The sequence below is a fragment of the Mauremys reevesii genome, linkage group 1 (assembly GCF_016161935.1).
Source record: "Mauremys reevesii isolate NIE-2019 linkage group 1, ASM1616193v1, whole genome shotgun sequence".
In the NCBI taxonomy this organism is placed as follows: Eukaryota; Metazoa; Chordata; order Testudines; family Geoemydidae; genus Mauremys; species Mauremys reevesii.
The window spans coordinates 274,726,234-274,742,328 of record NC_052623.1 but is presented as its reverse complement, the minus strand read 5'-3'; the positions used below and the strand labels follow the sequence as shown (position 1 = coordinate 274,742,328).

The 16,095-nt window shown below is 38.1% G+C and overlaps 1 protein-coding gene across 1 annotated transcript in view; it reads right to left on the bottom strand.

Moving 5' to 3' along the window:
• Positions 1-307: 307 nt before the first annotated feature.
• The window catches only part of NUP205 (nucleoporin 205), a 74,413-nt gene continuing 58,625 nt past the window's right edge, over positions 308-16,095 (bottom strand). Inside the window, exons 31-43 of the mRNA XM_039494389.1 lie at positions 14,159-14,307; positions 12,958-13,149; positions 12,547-12,668; positions 11,191-11,329; positions 10,832-10,958; positions 9,680-9,756; positions 8,019-8,147; positions 7,471-7,597; positions 6,198-6,364; positions 5,357-5,480; positions 4,496-4,624; positions 3,665-3,738; positions 308-2,350 (exon numbers count right to left, since the gene is read on the bottom strand). Of these exons, the coding sequence (XP_039350323.1) occupies positions 2,198-2,350; positions 3,665-3,738; positions 4,496-4,624; positions 5,357-5,480; positions 6,198-6,364; positions 7,471-7,597; positions 8,019-8,147; positions 9,680-9,756; positions 10,832-10,958; positions 11,191-11,329; positions 12,547-12,668; positions 12,958-13,149; positions 14,159-14,307 (1,709 nt within the window). The 3' untranslated portion in view covers positions 308-2,197. The remainder of the gene's footprint in view (positions 2,351-3,664; positions 3,739-4,495; positions 4,625-5,356; positions 5,481-6,197; positions 6,365-7,470; positions 7,598-8,018; positions 8,148-9,679; positions 9,757-10,831; positions 10,959-11,190; positions 11,330-12,546; positions 12,669-12,957; positions 13,150-14,158; positions 14,308-16,095) is intronic.

Here is a 16,095-nt window from a genome sequence, read left to right as displayed (position 1 = left end):
TATGAACAATACTTTTACAGCTTAATAAACATCATAGAAAAGCTTAGATATTAACTAATTACAAGCCATGTATTTTTTTCCACAGCTATTCATTTTTTTTTTTTAAACAGGACAAAACTAAAGCATATATCAAACAAAAAGTAAAACAAAACCCACTGCTTTCTGCTCCTGCATGGGTTTTAAAAAAATGACATCTTTCCAAGATGTCTCAGTAGTGTAAACATGGAAGTTTAACTAATATGATTAAATAACTATGGACAGAGATTAAAATGAATTGTTCATTTTTTCCATGTAGGTCATTCCTGAAATCACTATGACCGGTCAGTATAGTGTTAGGCTTGCAGCCCAGAAAAAGCTGCTATATATTTGTACAGCATTTAACAGTATGGTAGGTGCTCTACAGACACTTATTTTCATAAGGTTCCCTGACCTAAAGAGTTTCTAATCTAAGTAACATAATTATTGTTGATTTGGTATGTAAGAATATTAATAATATGGGTGCATTTATCAGGATTGTTAAATACATGCAGGGTGGCCAGATATAAAAACAGGAAAAATGGATGCATGCCTCTGTTTTTTAATTGAGAGAACAAAGAAGAATGGTTTCAGATAATGCATACGATAGGTCCTTGGGCTATAGGGTCTACTATTTTATAGAACATGGTAAAAATGTGGCAGATTATTACAAAATTTATTATCCAAAGAGTAAACCAGAATTTGAAAAGTTACAGCACCACCTATTTATGTTGGTGTAGTAGAAAGATAATTTCCTTGGCATTCAGGAGTCCTGACCTAATAGGGAATTATTACTGGCAAAAATTAAATAATTCCCTTAATCTGTTCTTGAAGTACTGAACAAATACTAGTCAGTTACCATATCACAGTTTTCCAAGGTACAGTAAAGTACATTAAGCCAGCAGATTTCCAGAATTATATTTTTGAATTCTCTTCATAGGGAGTCCTGTCTACTTACTTTCTTCATTTTGTGGGATAGGATAGGTGGGTGTATGAGGAAAGGAAGGGAAATTGGTTTAGAATCACCAAGACTTCACTAAAGAATAAACAATTTGTATCTAACACTATTCTTTCAAAACCACTAATAACCACAAATTGAAAGACTGGACCATAAAATAATCCCAGCCAGACAAATATACCAATCTATTATACAACACAAACTGATGACAAAGTGTGCAATTATTAATTCTGAATAAAAAAAACATTAGGCAATGGACATTTAGAAAAGACAGCACTCACCTGCAAATATGAACAGTCTGTGTTAAAGACAATATATGGAAAGTATTAAAGAGTTCCAATGGCAATGTATACCAGAGTTGATTTACTATTCTTCTCTGTGTAAAAGAAGATTTTGGTATCTTTCTTTTTCCTCTTATGGGCCAAACACAATGTTCAGGCGTGTTTCCTCTTTTGTCACAAATTTCATTCTGTCCCTCATGTATCTTTAAGCCCAGTGCCTGGCACGCTAGCAAATAGGAATGAACCCAAAAGGAGGCCTAAGACGTACAAAAGGCCACATAGGAGAAGCAAGTGAATAGACCTCAACTTTTCCGATCACATTTCCCAGCATGGGTCAGCCTCCCCACACGTACTTCACCATCTCCTCAGCACCTAGAATTGTACAAATGCACATATATACATTCATGTTTATTGGAAGGGAACAAGACAAGAAGTGAACAGAAACAGGCTAGTCATGGATGGAATAATGGCCTTCCACCAAGCAATCCATTTTGAGAAGGACACGCACATCTTGTCCTCAAGAACAAGAACAAGAAATCAGCATGTCCATTAAGTGTGTGATCCACAGTGTGGAGGCAGCATCAGTGAGAACACCATAAATGGGGCCTGGCAGTTTCGCATTTCTTTCAAATCACATGGATGTGTGCAGATTTTCCAAATACAAAGCTTGAGATTCTTGTTAAATTTTCCATTGTATTTCCAGTGTTTTCTGTCTATTCTCTTACAGTGACCATAACGCACCTTTAAAAAAATCCTTTATTTTTCCTGTGAGGATGGCAGTAGGCAAGAAAGAATACACAAAACTGATTAATTAGTGATAAGAAAAAAAAGGTAACAAAATATTTTTGGCCATAATTTAGAAAAGGTAAGTTCTATAAAATCTGAGTTTAAGGCAGTTTGCCCCGGTTTGTTACTTGTGGAGGCAAGCAGCATGAGGAGTCCTTTAGGTCCTTGATACCCTTAGTAGACCACGGATACGTCTGACAAGTGCTTGAATGAAAGTATAGCGTGACCGTACTTTCGAGTATAACCCTTCAATATCAAGGAGCTTCTTCTGCAGAGATTCACCAAAGCTGTTGGTGGCTTCAATCTGAAGCTGAGGAAGAGAAGAAATTTGGTGAAATGGACAGTTGTGTCTGGTCCTCTTGTTAAAGAAGGGCTTTTCATCATTAATCAACACCAATCACCCTTACCCATGCCACACCCCCTTCCATTGGTTCAAGCTCCCTCTTAGAATATAAATATGGGGGTTGGGGGGCAGGGGAAATCTACTTTGGCAAATATTAAACAGATCCTTATGTTTGTCAATCTAAATCATACACTGGAAAGTATTTCTGTGGAGGGTATTTTGGTGAAGTACTTAACATTTTAAACACATGTATATGTTTTTACTTTTAAAATACTACTTGTGTGCTGCAATCTAAGCACATGCTTGTTTGGCAAATCAGAGCCTTAGTGTTACATAACTTGACTTCTTAAATTAAGGAATTGTAGTAGAGAGTTGCCCTTATAGGCAAAATTCTCAATATATGTTACAGCCTATATAACAAAAATCCATGTATTGAAAAACATGTTTTGTTATTACTGATGGAAAAGGCTATTTAAAAAAAAAGCTGAATTCTAGACGTTGTAGGACGTTATTGTATATATTCTCTTGAGTGGTTGGGTATAGTCACAAAAGTGTATGCACCTTATTTTACAACTCTGTATACTGTTAATCATGATTGAAACAAAAACGTTTTTATTTTCTTATTTGCATACAAACATCAAGGATTTATGTTCGCATAGTTCTGAGAATAGATCATTAATTAACCTGTGCTGGTTTTGCTGGCTGTACCTCCAAACAGCACAAATTATTTTAGGTTCTACATAAGCAGTGGCAATTTCTTAGCTACATCATAGTCAGCTCCCCTTCCTCTCTCTTTACTATGGTCCATCTGCAGCTGACCAAAAATGAACACCTACAGCATCACAAGAAACTAGGAACCCTGTCTTCAATACACCAAACGAGCCATCCTTCAAGGACAACTGACAATTTATTTCAGAAGCAAATTATTAAACAGCTGCAGCTTATTAGTCTAATTTACAAGAGAATAAGAAAAAAATATTTTTTTCAGTAATTTGGACCTTGGTATTTCATTTGCAATGTTCTAGATTTTGTGCATTAACATGGTTGTGTGCATGATTCAAAAATACATGTATAGTAGTGCAACTGATACCTTTATCACTGCCAAATACCTTTTGAAAAATCGTGTTACACCCTATTTGTAGTTCAACTAAGCATTTAGCAGCAAGGTTTCGCAGATCACTCCTAAACATGGAAACTATAGATAGACTGCTGACAATAACTTCATGTTAGCAACACATGAGGTATGCCGTAATTAAGAATATTTTATCTGCTCCATCTCACCTGATCTATGTCATTCTGGCTCACTCGATTCTTCCCATTTCTGAAATCCAAGTTAGGCTCCGAACTGAAGGAATCTTGGAATAAAATTCACAAATTTAAATTCTACATTCCACCTGCTGGTGAATACCATATATGTGCAGGTATGAAGCAAGGTTAACACACCAAATGCCTATTTTGAACATAACAGAAAGTTAAACAAAGATGAAGAGAAAATCACAATTGATCCTTCTTGACCTATTGATGAATTCTCTCTCACCCATTAGTGTAGTAACTTCATATAACCCTGGATTACACAACATGGCATGGTCAGCAACAATAACCCTCCCCATATTATCTTTCCTTCCCTTTTTTCCTTTCCTCACCAAATCCACTGGTGAGTTAATACTATATTAAGTTAAAAATACTTTTAGAAAACAAATGTCCTTACATCGGTTCTTAATATCACCTTCAATTATTACATTTGAAAACATTTTTTAAAATATATAATTTACTTTTCACCATTATTACTTGTTTACTTTTTCAATTTCACTCAGTTTGACCAACAGAAACAAGACTAGTTGGTTTCTCTTGTTTCTAGACACACTCACTTTTTACTTCTCATCCACTACTACAATACTGCAATATTTGGGCTGCAAATACTTCATGGGTATGTTTAAATCCAAACCAAAACTTTTTATTACAAACAAATTAGCAAAACATTAATGTTAAGTTTTGTAAAAATCTATTTTAGAAAACCTTAATTTTGGTGTTCAATCTCTTGATATTGTCAGATATTTTTATGTTTAGTTTACAAACTAATGAAAAGGCACCTTGGGGTTTGAGAAATATTACCTTGTAGCCTTCTGCTTTTAAATGAAGTCCTGGAGGCCAGCAGCGAATCTTGGGAATCAGTAGGGGTGCAATGCAATAGATAGTATTCCAGGTGACGCCAAAGAATAAAGAGGCATGTTTCTATGATATCTGTAGACATGCTCAGTGAAGGAGACTAAAGTTAATTTATGCTGATTTTAGATTGTAGCCCTATTAGAGGCTTCAAAAGAAAGCTCTGATGTTGCAAAAAGCTCCATGCATGTTTAACTCGGTGCAAGTGATAGTGATTGCAATGGGCCTACTCATATGGGTAAAGTTAAGCTTGTGTTTGTAAGACGGGGGACCAACAGGTCTGTTTCTTGGGGACCAAAATGACTCTGATAGACAGCTCCTAGTTGCCACGGCCCTCCATTTTTTTCACAATAGTAGTTCCAAGTTACTCACATGGCTTGTACATCCTGACAGCATGCTTGGTGGATCTATACCCTTGATTCCTTTTACTGTTACCTGCTTCCAGCTCTAAGGGCTTTTTGTGCAGCTGTATTTCCACTTCACCACAATGGAGGAGAATCACCATCCTAATCAGACCAATTAACTTTATTTGTTGTTGACTTCTATGAAGACAATGCTATGTTACTATTGACTTTCCTTCAGAGCTGCTATCACAACCAGAAAATAAATGTTTAAATGCTGAGCGTAGAGGAACATGTGCCTCCTATTAACTGATTTAATTATCAATATCTTCTTTCCTAGGCTTGGTATCGTTTAAAGTGGTCTGAATTGATGGGTAGGCAATAAAACAAACTACTCCCATTTCTCAGCCGACTTTTTCAAATTTTCTGGAGTGTCACCACTGGAGCTGTCATAATTCCAAAAGGATACAGGAACATAGGGAAAGCAACTTGGCCCGATTGTTTATCAGCTTCACCAGACGCCGTCTTGCCAAAACATATTTTTGGGCAGTAGAAATTTTGTCTACCCCAGCTGGCATCACTGACTGACACAGCTACGGCAAGAAGAAAAGATGCACAAAGATTCAACATTATCAGCAAACCAGAACAAAAAGTGTTAAAAGTCAAGAAAATATCTATAACAGCCTTGTAGAATTTTGTTTCCTGGGGAAGTTCTCTCTCTCTTCTTATCCTCCCTCTCTCCCCACCCCAGTCACCACAAAAAACAAAGAAACCAAGTCCTACCCCCACAACTTTCTGGCAAAATCTAAAGTATTCCTTCAGGATCAAAACTATTTTATCAGTTCATGTTGGTGGAACAATGGTCACTTATCTTCAGTTCAATTATCCCTCCCCTCTGTAACCCAATCATTGCTTCAGAAACTGATGGGAAACTCACACCTGTTTAATGTCTACTTATTTTGTCTGGCTGGCCAGTCATGAGATATCAGTGGTGACCAGTCTCATAATGTATGTCATGCTGATCTTTAAGAGTGCCAGTAGTAATAGTTTCCAATATAATTCGCAGTAAATATCCACTCAGTATCCTCCACAAAACTTAACCTGACATTTTTTGATCCTAATATAAATGACCACTTCCACGGCCATTTAATTCCCACTTCGTCAACTCCAACACTACCCCACTCCCCAACAGTAAAAAGGAACAAGTATAAGATGTCACAGTCCAATACTACAGATGTTTCTACATCTAGTTTATTTACAGGCAACAGATACTTCTGACTGTTCACGATAAAGCCTACAGAATCTGTTACCTCCTTTATCTCATCTGGTGGGAGCTGCTCCACATTCTGTAGCTTGTTAACATTCTGACGGTGGCTATCATAGTAACTGAAGAAATCATTAGCATTCTGTTTCAGCAGATAGACAATGATGCCCAAGCCAGGCAGGCGCCAATATGGGACCACTGGTGCTTGTGTATCTAGGGGAGATCACCATCAAAGTTAAAACAAGTTCTCTGAAGCCTCACAGCTATGCAGCTTATCCTCTACTGTTTGTCAACCCCATAGCGTCAAGGATATGTAAGAATTGGTAAACTTTATTTTGGATATGTGGGCCATACTTATTACAAATGAGATCCTAGGACAAAACTCCGTGATGTCATCTCTTGCTGACACATGGCAGGCAAGCAGACAGCTGTTAGCATTCAATTCCCCACATTTTCTTTTGTCATGAAACCTTATAATTTCTGCTTTGTGCAGAGCTCACATCCAGTCTCCCTCCCTGTTAATCAGTGGCAACAAAAAGAGCTTAACGCTGTATGCCCTACAAGGGGAAATTTCAGCTGTGGTGCAGATCATTATTCCAAGCCATAGTAGGAGCACTGGGGGTATACATTAGCCACAAAAGATTACTTCCATGCTTTGCACAACAGGTCAGGGTCATTAAACCCTAGAGTTCTGAGTGTCCTCTGACAGTCATTCTGGGATGCTGAAAGGCTAAAAAACAAATGACTTCACATAAACCCAATCCATTTATCACTCCAGCTTTCCACCATAGATCACTCTCAATAGCGAACATGCTACCTATAATTTTTCACTGAACTAACTCAGGCTTCAAAGGTCTCACAAAGCTAATTTTTATAGTAATAGTAATTCTACACCTTTTAAGATGGCTGCTCTAACAGGGGAAGAGGAGAATTCTTAAAAAACATGTTCTTACACATATAAGATAATCAAATGGAAAATAAGTCACTGGTTGGATCAAGGCATATGTATCACAATGACAACTTAGAGATAACACAGTACCATTTCTTTCTAATAGCACTGCAAAATATTTACTGCCAAGAAAAACTTAAATTTCCACTGTTGGGATTGGTGGTGTATTGTTTTAATACACTAAATTTTCTGCCAGTCAATCTCATGCCACCCCTATCCTCCAATTTGTTGCAATATGGCACAATTAACATCTCCAATAAGTTAGAAAAGGCACGTTGCACACGTCATGAATGAGGTATATTACCAGCTATCAGTCCAACTTTCACAATTCAGTCTCAGATACATACAAAGAAGTCAACCACAAACTCACCTTGACGGGGTCCGTCTCGGTTGGTTGACTCTGACAGACTAGGAGTGAACAGACAAACTGTGTGCTGAAAGGTGGGGGCACACTGTAACATAAGTGACTGGCAGTATTCCATTACATTTGCACAGATCTATAGAAGAGGAATCACACCAAGTCAATACAAGTAAAACTGATGAAATATTGGGTAGACAATATTACACCTCTACCCTGATATAACGCTGTCCTTGGAAGCCAAAAAAATCTTACTGCGTTATAGGTGAAACCGTTATATCGAATTTGCTTTGATCCACTGGAGCGCGCAGCCCTCCCCCCTCCCCCCCCCCGAGCACTGCTTTACCGCATTATATCCGAATTCATGTTATATTGGATAACGTTATATCGGATAACGTTATATCGGGGTAGGGGTGTATTTTCAGAACTCTTCAAACTGCATACATCAGTATGATGACTAGAAATGGCTATAAATCAGCCATGCCAGGTATCTTACAATTCTCAATTGATGATTTTAGCAGTGCTGTGAAGATGTAACTTTGTTCCCCAAATGTCCTCACCTGTTGCATGGCCAACTCAATCTCATCCCTCTTGCTCACTCTGTCTCCCTCAGCATTATCATCTTGCAGTTTAAACTGATGGAGTCTGTCTGAACCGCCAAACCGACTTAGAAGTCCTAAGCACTGGCGCTGCGACAGGAAGTAAACTTAGGTTAGTGTCTTAGCCAAAGAGTTAAAAAATTCCTTTGATATTTACAAGCAATAAAAATGATACATTTGCATTAATAATAATCATCTTACAGCTCTCATTAACCCTTTACTATCTATTCTAATCACACAAGAAGCAGTAATACAAATTAAGCATTTCACATCACAGGAGTAATTTTGTAAGCTAAATTTAAACTCATATTTACCTTAAAATGTTTAAATCACAAAGAATATAAATTTACTTTTGGTCTGTCCTTCAATCAATTTGAAAGCAAATGGTACTTTTAAAGGACCACAATGGGACCCAATCTTAATTTCTGAGAAATTACCACAGTTCGGAAATCTCCAGTTTAGTTAGACTATATCCAGTATGTCATCTGAAAACACACTGGAGATAAATGTCTTCAGTTTCCTGAAAAAGGCCCAATGTTACCACAGTGGATTGTGATTAGCACCAATTATTTTAAAATTCTAAAACTAAGATTAGACAAGAAGATACTAAACCATGTAAATTTGAAGTAAACAACCCATTTCCAAGTTAAATACATTGTACACTGCATGGTCTGACAGAACAGCAGTAATAACTACCTACCAGGATGGTTGTGTTCTTAGTTTAAGTAGGGCTATTATGATCACCAAATATACCTCAAACACTGAACCAGTTTCACATGGCAATTATTAAAATACTCCTTAGAAATACTTATTGCTAAATACTTTTGGGGGGAGGGAGGTGTACAGAGAAAAACTATTAAATCATCTTTTCTTACTTGACGACCACAGTGGCGTATGGGCGAGAATACAGTACTTGCTGTCTTTTCACTCAATTTGTTATAAGCATATTATTCAGGCCACTCAATTTTTAAATTAGTAAAGAAATTAAACTGCACAAAACAGGAACCCTTCCTTTGGTTTTCCAGGGGGACTCATGCTGAGGGATGCAGGAGTTGAGCACTCAGTTCCATCAGTACTACAGCAGCTTCTTACTGCTTGCAAGCTCACTTTTGGCTCATCTATGAAGTAGCAATAATCAGGGGTTCAAGAGAACACATTATCTTACTCTCCCACACTGCTCTGCACTGTATATCTGGTTTCTCCTTAAAAGGGACAAAGAAAGAAATAAGACTTAGGGGTGTGTCTGATACATCAACAAGTGGAGCTGAGGATGTCCCTATGATAAGACAGTGGCAGTGGAATACTTCTGAATTACTTCATTTTGGTGCTGGCCTCAAAATTCCTCCCCTTTCTTCATATCTAGTAGATGAATCCTACCGATCTCTGCAGGCTCAACTGTAAAATGAAAGTCTCTAATCTAATTTTCCTTTTGCCAAAGACTTCAATTTTTTTTTTTTTTTTTTGTTTTGGGGAGGGGGGGGACAGGAAGAGAAGATTTTCAATTCTTAGTTAGAGAGAAAGAGATGTATGTTCTATGAGAAGTGGTACAAAATTAGGATGCAATTCTCATTTAAATATGAAATTCCAAACAGACATGGGACTAAAACACAAAACTCAATTACCTGAAATCGTCCTATATGCCCTTGTAGCTCCATTTGCGTCCCTTCATTAAGATCAATGTCGAATTCACCTAACACACCTAACAAAACAGACATGAGAGGATACAATACCTGCAGGGGCTAAAATTAAAAACACTTATGGTTTAGTATTTTACATTTAACTAATAGAGCTGGTCAGAAAATTTCCATCAAAAAGAAATCTTGACAAAACTTTTTCACAAACATTTTTGTGAAGAATGTGTTGATCTAGCTGTAGCTAAGAGATATAGGATTATGTAATTAAATTATTTATTGAATAATACTATATTTAAAAAAATGCATAAAGGTTTGGGGTGAATTTCAGCACTTACGAAAAAGAAATGAAGCCTTGGCACAGAACTGGCAGTGTTGTGCAAGTTTTCCCACATATCTAAACCAATGAACTTCAGTCACAACCTAAAGCACTGTACGTCCATTGTTATTCTAGTCATAGGCCCCTTGTGAGGAAACACTGCCAATCATGACAAAACATAGTGTGGTGAATTTGGGAGGAGCCCAACTATGTCCACAAGGGTCTAGAGCACATCACCAAACCCAGCACAATAGTGAATAGATACTTTCATGAAGGTAGATCCCCAGAGAGAGGAGATTAGTGCACTAACCTACAGTATCTCCCCCAAAAAACTTTTTATAAATAAAAATGTATGAAACACTAAATATTACCAATTAGGAAATAAACTAGATTATTTTAGGCAAATAATTTACCGTGCCTCAGTTTTCTCAGTTGTAAAGTGGACTAGCTGAACAATCCCCTTGTATCTACCTCCCAGTTGCATTGTGAAGATGAATTGTTGTAGTCTAATATTAGAAGACTGAAAACACTGTATAAGTATTAGGTATTCTTATGCAAATGCAGCAGGCAAGTCGAGCCTACATCAACATATTGTGGATTCCACATCCACTGCCAACCTACCATTCTTTGCCTCAGTAACAATTATTTATTATTTACCACATCTCTTTCCAAAACTATACATTCTAATAAGATACAATTTTGAACAGATTTTCCATGGTACATTTTATTCCTTTGACAGTATATAAAAAAGAATCGAGCTTATGTGACTAAGTCAGACAAGTGTAACAAAATTGGAGTTTTTGCAATCTAAGATATAACCCTACCAGGCAGAGCTGCTTTGCTGATTATTCCAGTCAGAAAGGCTAGTTCCTGAAGTGATCCTGCACTGACATCTTGACACCGCAGGATCGCCTGGATAGTATCTGAATGGGATATTAGAAACTGCAAAACCTGAACCACAAAAAGGAGGAAGGAAAACATGAGTGATGAAAAAATTGAATAGTAATCTAATAAATAAAATCAGAATTATTACTATAAGAACTTTAGTGCAATTTCTCATATGGGTGCAGACATTATAAAGAAAATGTTACTGACAGAATAAATATTATACATAATCTGGCAACAAACAGTATCGTCAACCAATGCTGGACACCGGAAGATAATTCTTGGCCTCTTAGTTTACCTGTCCAGCTGCCTGCAGATGTTGTGCCATGCTGGATGTGAGGATCACCTGGCACAGCTGGAGGGCTGGGAGAAGAATCTGTCGATAGCGCTCCACAGGAGCAGGAATGAAGACAGGGGGATCTCTCATTCCAAACATTCTGAAGAGGTTTAAGATGAAAAGTATCAATAGTTGAAGGAAACTGGAGGCTACAAAAACAGACAGTTTACAAGTACCCTAAAGGGCATGGAAACATCACAATACTCAATAATAGCTCTTTATTTAAGGCAGTTATAAGGCTCCAGTATATGGCCAATTTCACAAAGATCCCTTTTTAACTTTCTCAGAACGCTACTTTAGAGCTGAAGTTTCCCATCCATTCTCTAGCTAGAAAACAATGTTTCTTTGTCCTCATTGAAAACAAGTGGCTTCTAAAACACTCCTTTCAGGTTCCAACAGGTCTTGTAAACTCCACCTGATATATTTAGACCTCAGTGCTTATTGAAGCCCACCCATCCCTTTTAAAAAAATTTTTTTAGCTCTTGTTGCAAAGATTGCTTGGAAATCTAAAGTGAGTATTAGAGTTGGAAATTAGTCAAGATGATTTTTTCCTAAACACACAAGTTATTCCTTTTCTTCCCCCCGCCACCTCACAACCAAAAGTTGCACATTGTGTCCCCACCCCCAAAAGACACTGGCCATCTGAGCTCCTGCTCCTGGTTGCTAGCTCCTTAAAAATAATTAGACACATTAACTCCCTGCCAGGAAAGTTAGGCAATGTCTAGGTTACTCTAATTAACCAATTTAACAATACTGTACAACTCCACGGAGTTGCTGTCTCACATATAATTACAAATATCATGTAACAACTTGGAAATTAAATTTTACTTCAATATTGTATGTTCAGTATGTTATGGAAGGAAGGAAGGAAGGAAGAGAATGCATCAAATATGGGCTCTAAACACACCCTTCAAACCACCTCCAATCCCTCAAAAATTAAGTCTACAATATATAGAAAAATGGTTTAAACTACACTAATTTTCAGTGCTGTAGATTTCAGCAACTTCAGTTCTAAACTAGAAGAAACTAATTTATGTTTAAAAAATTATGGACTACTTTCCACAGCATCAGATAAGCTAGAGGGCTTTATATCCTGGAGCCAACTGGAAAGTACCATAATTTACCCCTTTATGCCTGGTAAACCGGGATTTTCTATGCCAACAAGACAGCTTGAATTTAGCTACTGAAAAGTTAAACAGAGAAAACATTTTTGACACAAGGATGAAAGACTACAGAAGTCAGTGATTTTTGCCTCCTCCAAGAATGGGTTTTATGGTCTAGCATTCAGTTAAAAGGACCAACTCTATGGACACCTACCCGTGACGATCTATCTCTGGTCGCATGTCATATACCTGACACTGTGCAAGCCTCACAATCACTCCAGACCTCAGCAACTCTAATGCCCCCTGTTGGATTTTAGCCACTCTGGTCAAGAATGCCTAGAGTACAGAAGGGAACAGGGGGAAAAAAAGTCATGCAAACTTACTGTGAGCCTCCAGTTATATAATGTTCTCACCCTCCTTGCTTTCAACACTATCCCAAAACATATCTACTATATGCAGAACAATTTTTGCTGTTGTTGAAAACACCATATATTGAAGAAACAGAAAGGCTCATATGGTTTTTAAATGTGTAATCTGTTAACTGGACATGCACACTTATCAAGAATGTGAAGCTCAAGAAAGAAACTTTCGTTTGTGAAGAAAACAGTCCCAGGTGAGCTCTTACCATTTTGGATTCATAGGTGTAAAGAGCTTTAAGTAAAGGAGGCTGAGGTGTGAGTAAGCTCTGAAGAGTGAAGTCATCATCTGCTAGGCTATCCACAAGCACCTTCAGGTAGCCACTGTTGGAGAGATACAAGAGCCATTGCTGCTGCTTGTCTACTGAGACAATGCGATCAAGTAAAGCCAGTGCTAGCATCTAAAAATAACAAACAAACAAAAAAATAATTAGAAATCTCAGCATTCTGGCTAATTGATTTAATACATGCCTAGAGACAGGCAACATGTTTATACATTGAAATTCAGACCTTATTTTGGTCCATTGTTTGTAGAAACCTCTTAACAAAACTGAATATATATTTTTTTCTCCACACACTAACCTGTTCTTTTATTTGGAAGTTATTGCACCATCTACGTTTGTGGACTTTTAGTATAGAGGAAACCAACTTGACTCCTTTTGTTGTTTATTGCTCTATCTAGCAAAACTAATACTTAGAATATCTTCAAAATGCTTCCAAACAGTGCAGGGACATTTATCTACTTGAAAATATTTGTTTTGGTTTTTTTAGTCTACTCTTGTTACAAGTAGCATGTAACCTCACTATATCTGAAAAAAATATGTGAAAACATTTTCTCCCTTCAGTTTGTTTACTGGCGCATTTGACAAAACTACCTGTCTCGTCAATTTCACTCCTTCCCGTGGATGAGTGGATCTTTCATACAGCAAGAGGAAAAAGAGAAATGTTTTAAAAAATTGAAAATGTGATGGTATAAATCACAAAAGTTAGGATAGTGAAATACCTGAAACTATCTTTAAACACAGTTTTGAAGTAAGGAAGGAAAGGGACACAAGGAAATCAAGAGATTTGCCCAAACAGCAGGTCTATATCAGATCCAGACATTGGATTCAGCAAGTTCTAGCTTCCAGTCCTATGCTTTGTCCTCTAACAATGGCCCTGCTTCTGCACAGCTAGCAGGGTGGGTTCACGCATTGCTTTTCAATGGAACATACCAAAATAATGTTTTGGGTTTTTTTTTTAAGTATCTAAATTGTCAAGTGGTTTTTTTAATTTCAATAGATATTTGTAATACTCACCAAATTACAATAAAAAAATTATCAAATGTTTACCGAAATAGTTGAAAAGCATCGCTTTAAAAAAAACAAAACACACACACACTTTAGGCTACAAGGGAATAGATTCACTTACCCGGCCTATCTCATGACCATCACAGGCATCTCTACAGACCACCTCCATGAGGGCAGCCCCGTAGCTTTCAATAATTGCCATGTTTTCTCGCTGCAGTTTACTGAACGCATCTTCAGGAGCTGTCAGACGTTCCCACATTGTTTTCTTGGCTATGAAAAACAGAATTAAAGGAGACGCAGAAGGATGAAGTGGTTTGATGCAGCAAAACAGCAACCTAGAGGCAGCAAAACAGCAGCCACTTCTTTCAGGACATTAAAGTAGTCACAATCTATATATAATCTCACTAAATATGTGTGTGTGGGGGCGGGGAGGGGGTTATGTTGAAGTGAAAAGGTTCCTGTACAAATAAATTTGGTCCTAAAATCAGTTACTCTGTCCAGAACATCCAAGTGGGGTGCGTGTGTATACATGTATGTATATCTCCCCTCCCCTCAGATGGTCTGGTCAGGAAAACTTACTGTAGGATAAAAGAGATATACATGCATAGGTGCTGGAACTAGGGGTGTGTTGCTACTGTCCCCCTCTGGCTTGAAGTGGTTTCCATTATATCAGGGGTGGCTAATCTGTGGCTCTGGAGCCGCATGCAGCTCTTCAGAGGTTAATATGTGGCTCCTTACCTAGGCACTGATTCCAGGGCTGGAGCTATAGATGCTAACTTTCCAGTGTGCTGGGGGGTGCTCACTGCTCAACCCCCTGCTCTGCCCCAAGCCCTGCCCCCACTCCACCCCTTCCCCCAAGCTCCTGCCCTTCCCCAGAGCCTGCCATGCCCTCGCTCCTTCCTCCCCCCATAGCCTCCTGCACACGTGAAACAGCTGATTGCAGTGGGCGGGGGAAGTAGGCACTGATTGTGGGGGCTATCGGCAGGCTCAGGGGAGTGGATGGGGGGCTGCTGACGTATTACAGTGGCTCTTTGGCAATGTACATTGGTAAATTCTGGCTCCTTCTCAGGCTCAGGTTGGCCACTCCTGCATTATATACAGCAGGGGTCAGCAACCTTTCAGAAGTGGTGTGCTAAGTCTTCATTTATTCACTCTAATTTAAGGTTTCTCGTGCCAGTAATACATTTTAATGTTTTTAGAAGGTCTCTTTCTCTAAGTCTATAATATATAACTAAACTATTGTTGTATGTAAAGTAAATAAGGTTTATTAAATGTTTAAGAAGCTTCATTTAAAATTAAATTAAAATGCAGAGCCCCCTGGAATGGTGGCCAGGACTTGGGAAGTGAGAGTGCCACTAAAAATCAGCTCGTGTACCGCCTTCGGCATGCATGCCATAGGTTGCCTACCCCGATATACAGGATTTACAGTTTGGTTCAATGGCTCACAGCACCCCCACTATAAAAATTGTTCCAGCGCCCTTGTATATATGCAAACTTTTTCAATTAAACCTAACAAACTTTCACTGAGGTTAAAGCAATCAATCCTAAGGGAAGCAAACAAGATGCATCCAGTGGAAAAGAGTTATTTCCAAAGCAACCAATAAACTGTAAAGGAATTGTAACAATTTTACTGACACTTTCAATCACTGCAATTCCCAGCACTAATAAAATCATAGTGGTGGTAGTCTGAATGACCATGCATGAGATCCAAGTTTGATTTCTGATCCTGATCCCTTGCTCTGAGATTCAGCAGTGGCTAGGAATGCTGAAGAGGCAAAGAATTCAGCCCTTAAACAGAACAAGTGTAGCTGGCACCAGTAGCCCTGCTGGTTGATTGAGGAGCAGTCTTGACTAGCTTTGAAAACGAGTTTCTTTCAAGTCATCTTCAGTTAGAGGAATAGTAGCAGCGCAAAAGAGCATTAAGAGGTTCCTGTAGTCCAAATGAAACATTGAGAGAGTGCCTAAGCAGGAGTGCAAAGAATGTTTACCAACAGCTTCCAACAGTTTTAACAGATTTAATAATTTCCAACTGGCCCTGAGCCCTTTTAACAGATTTGT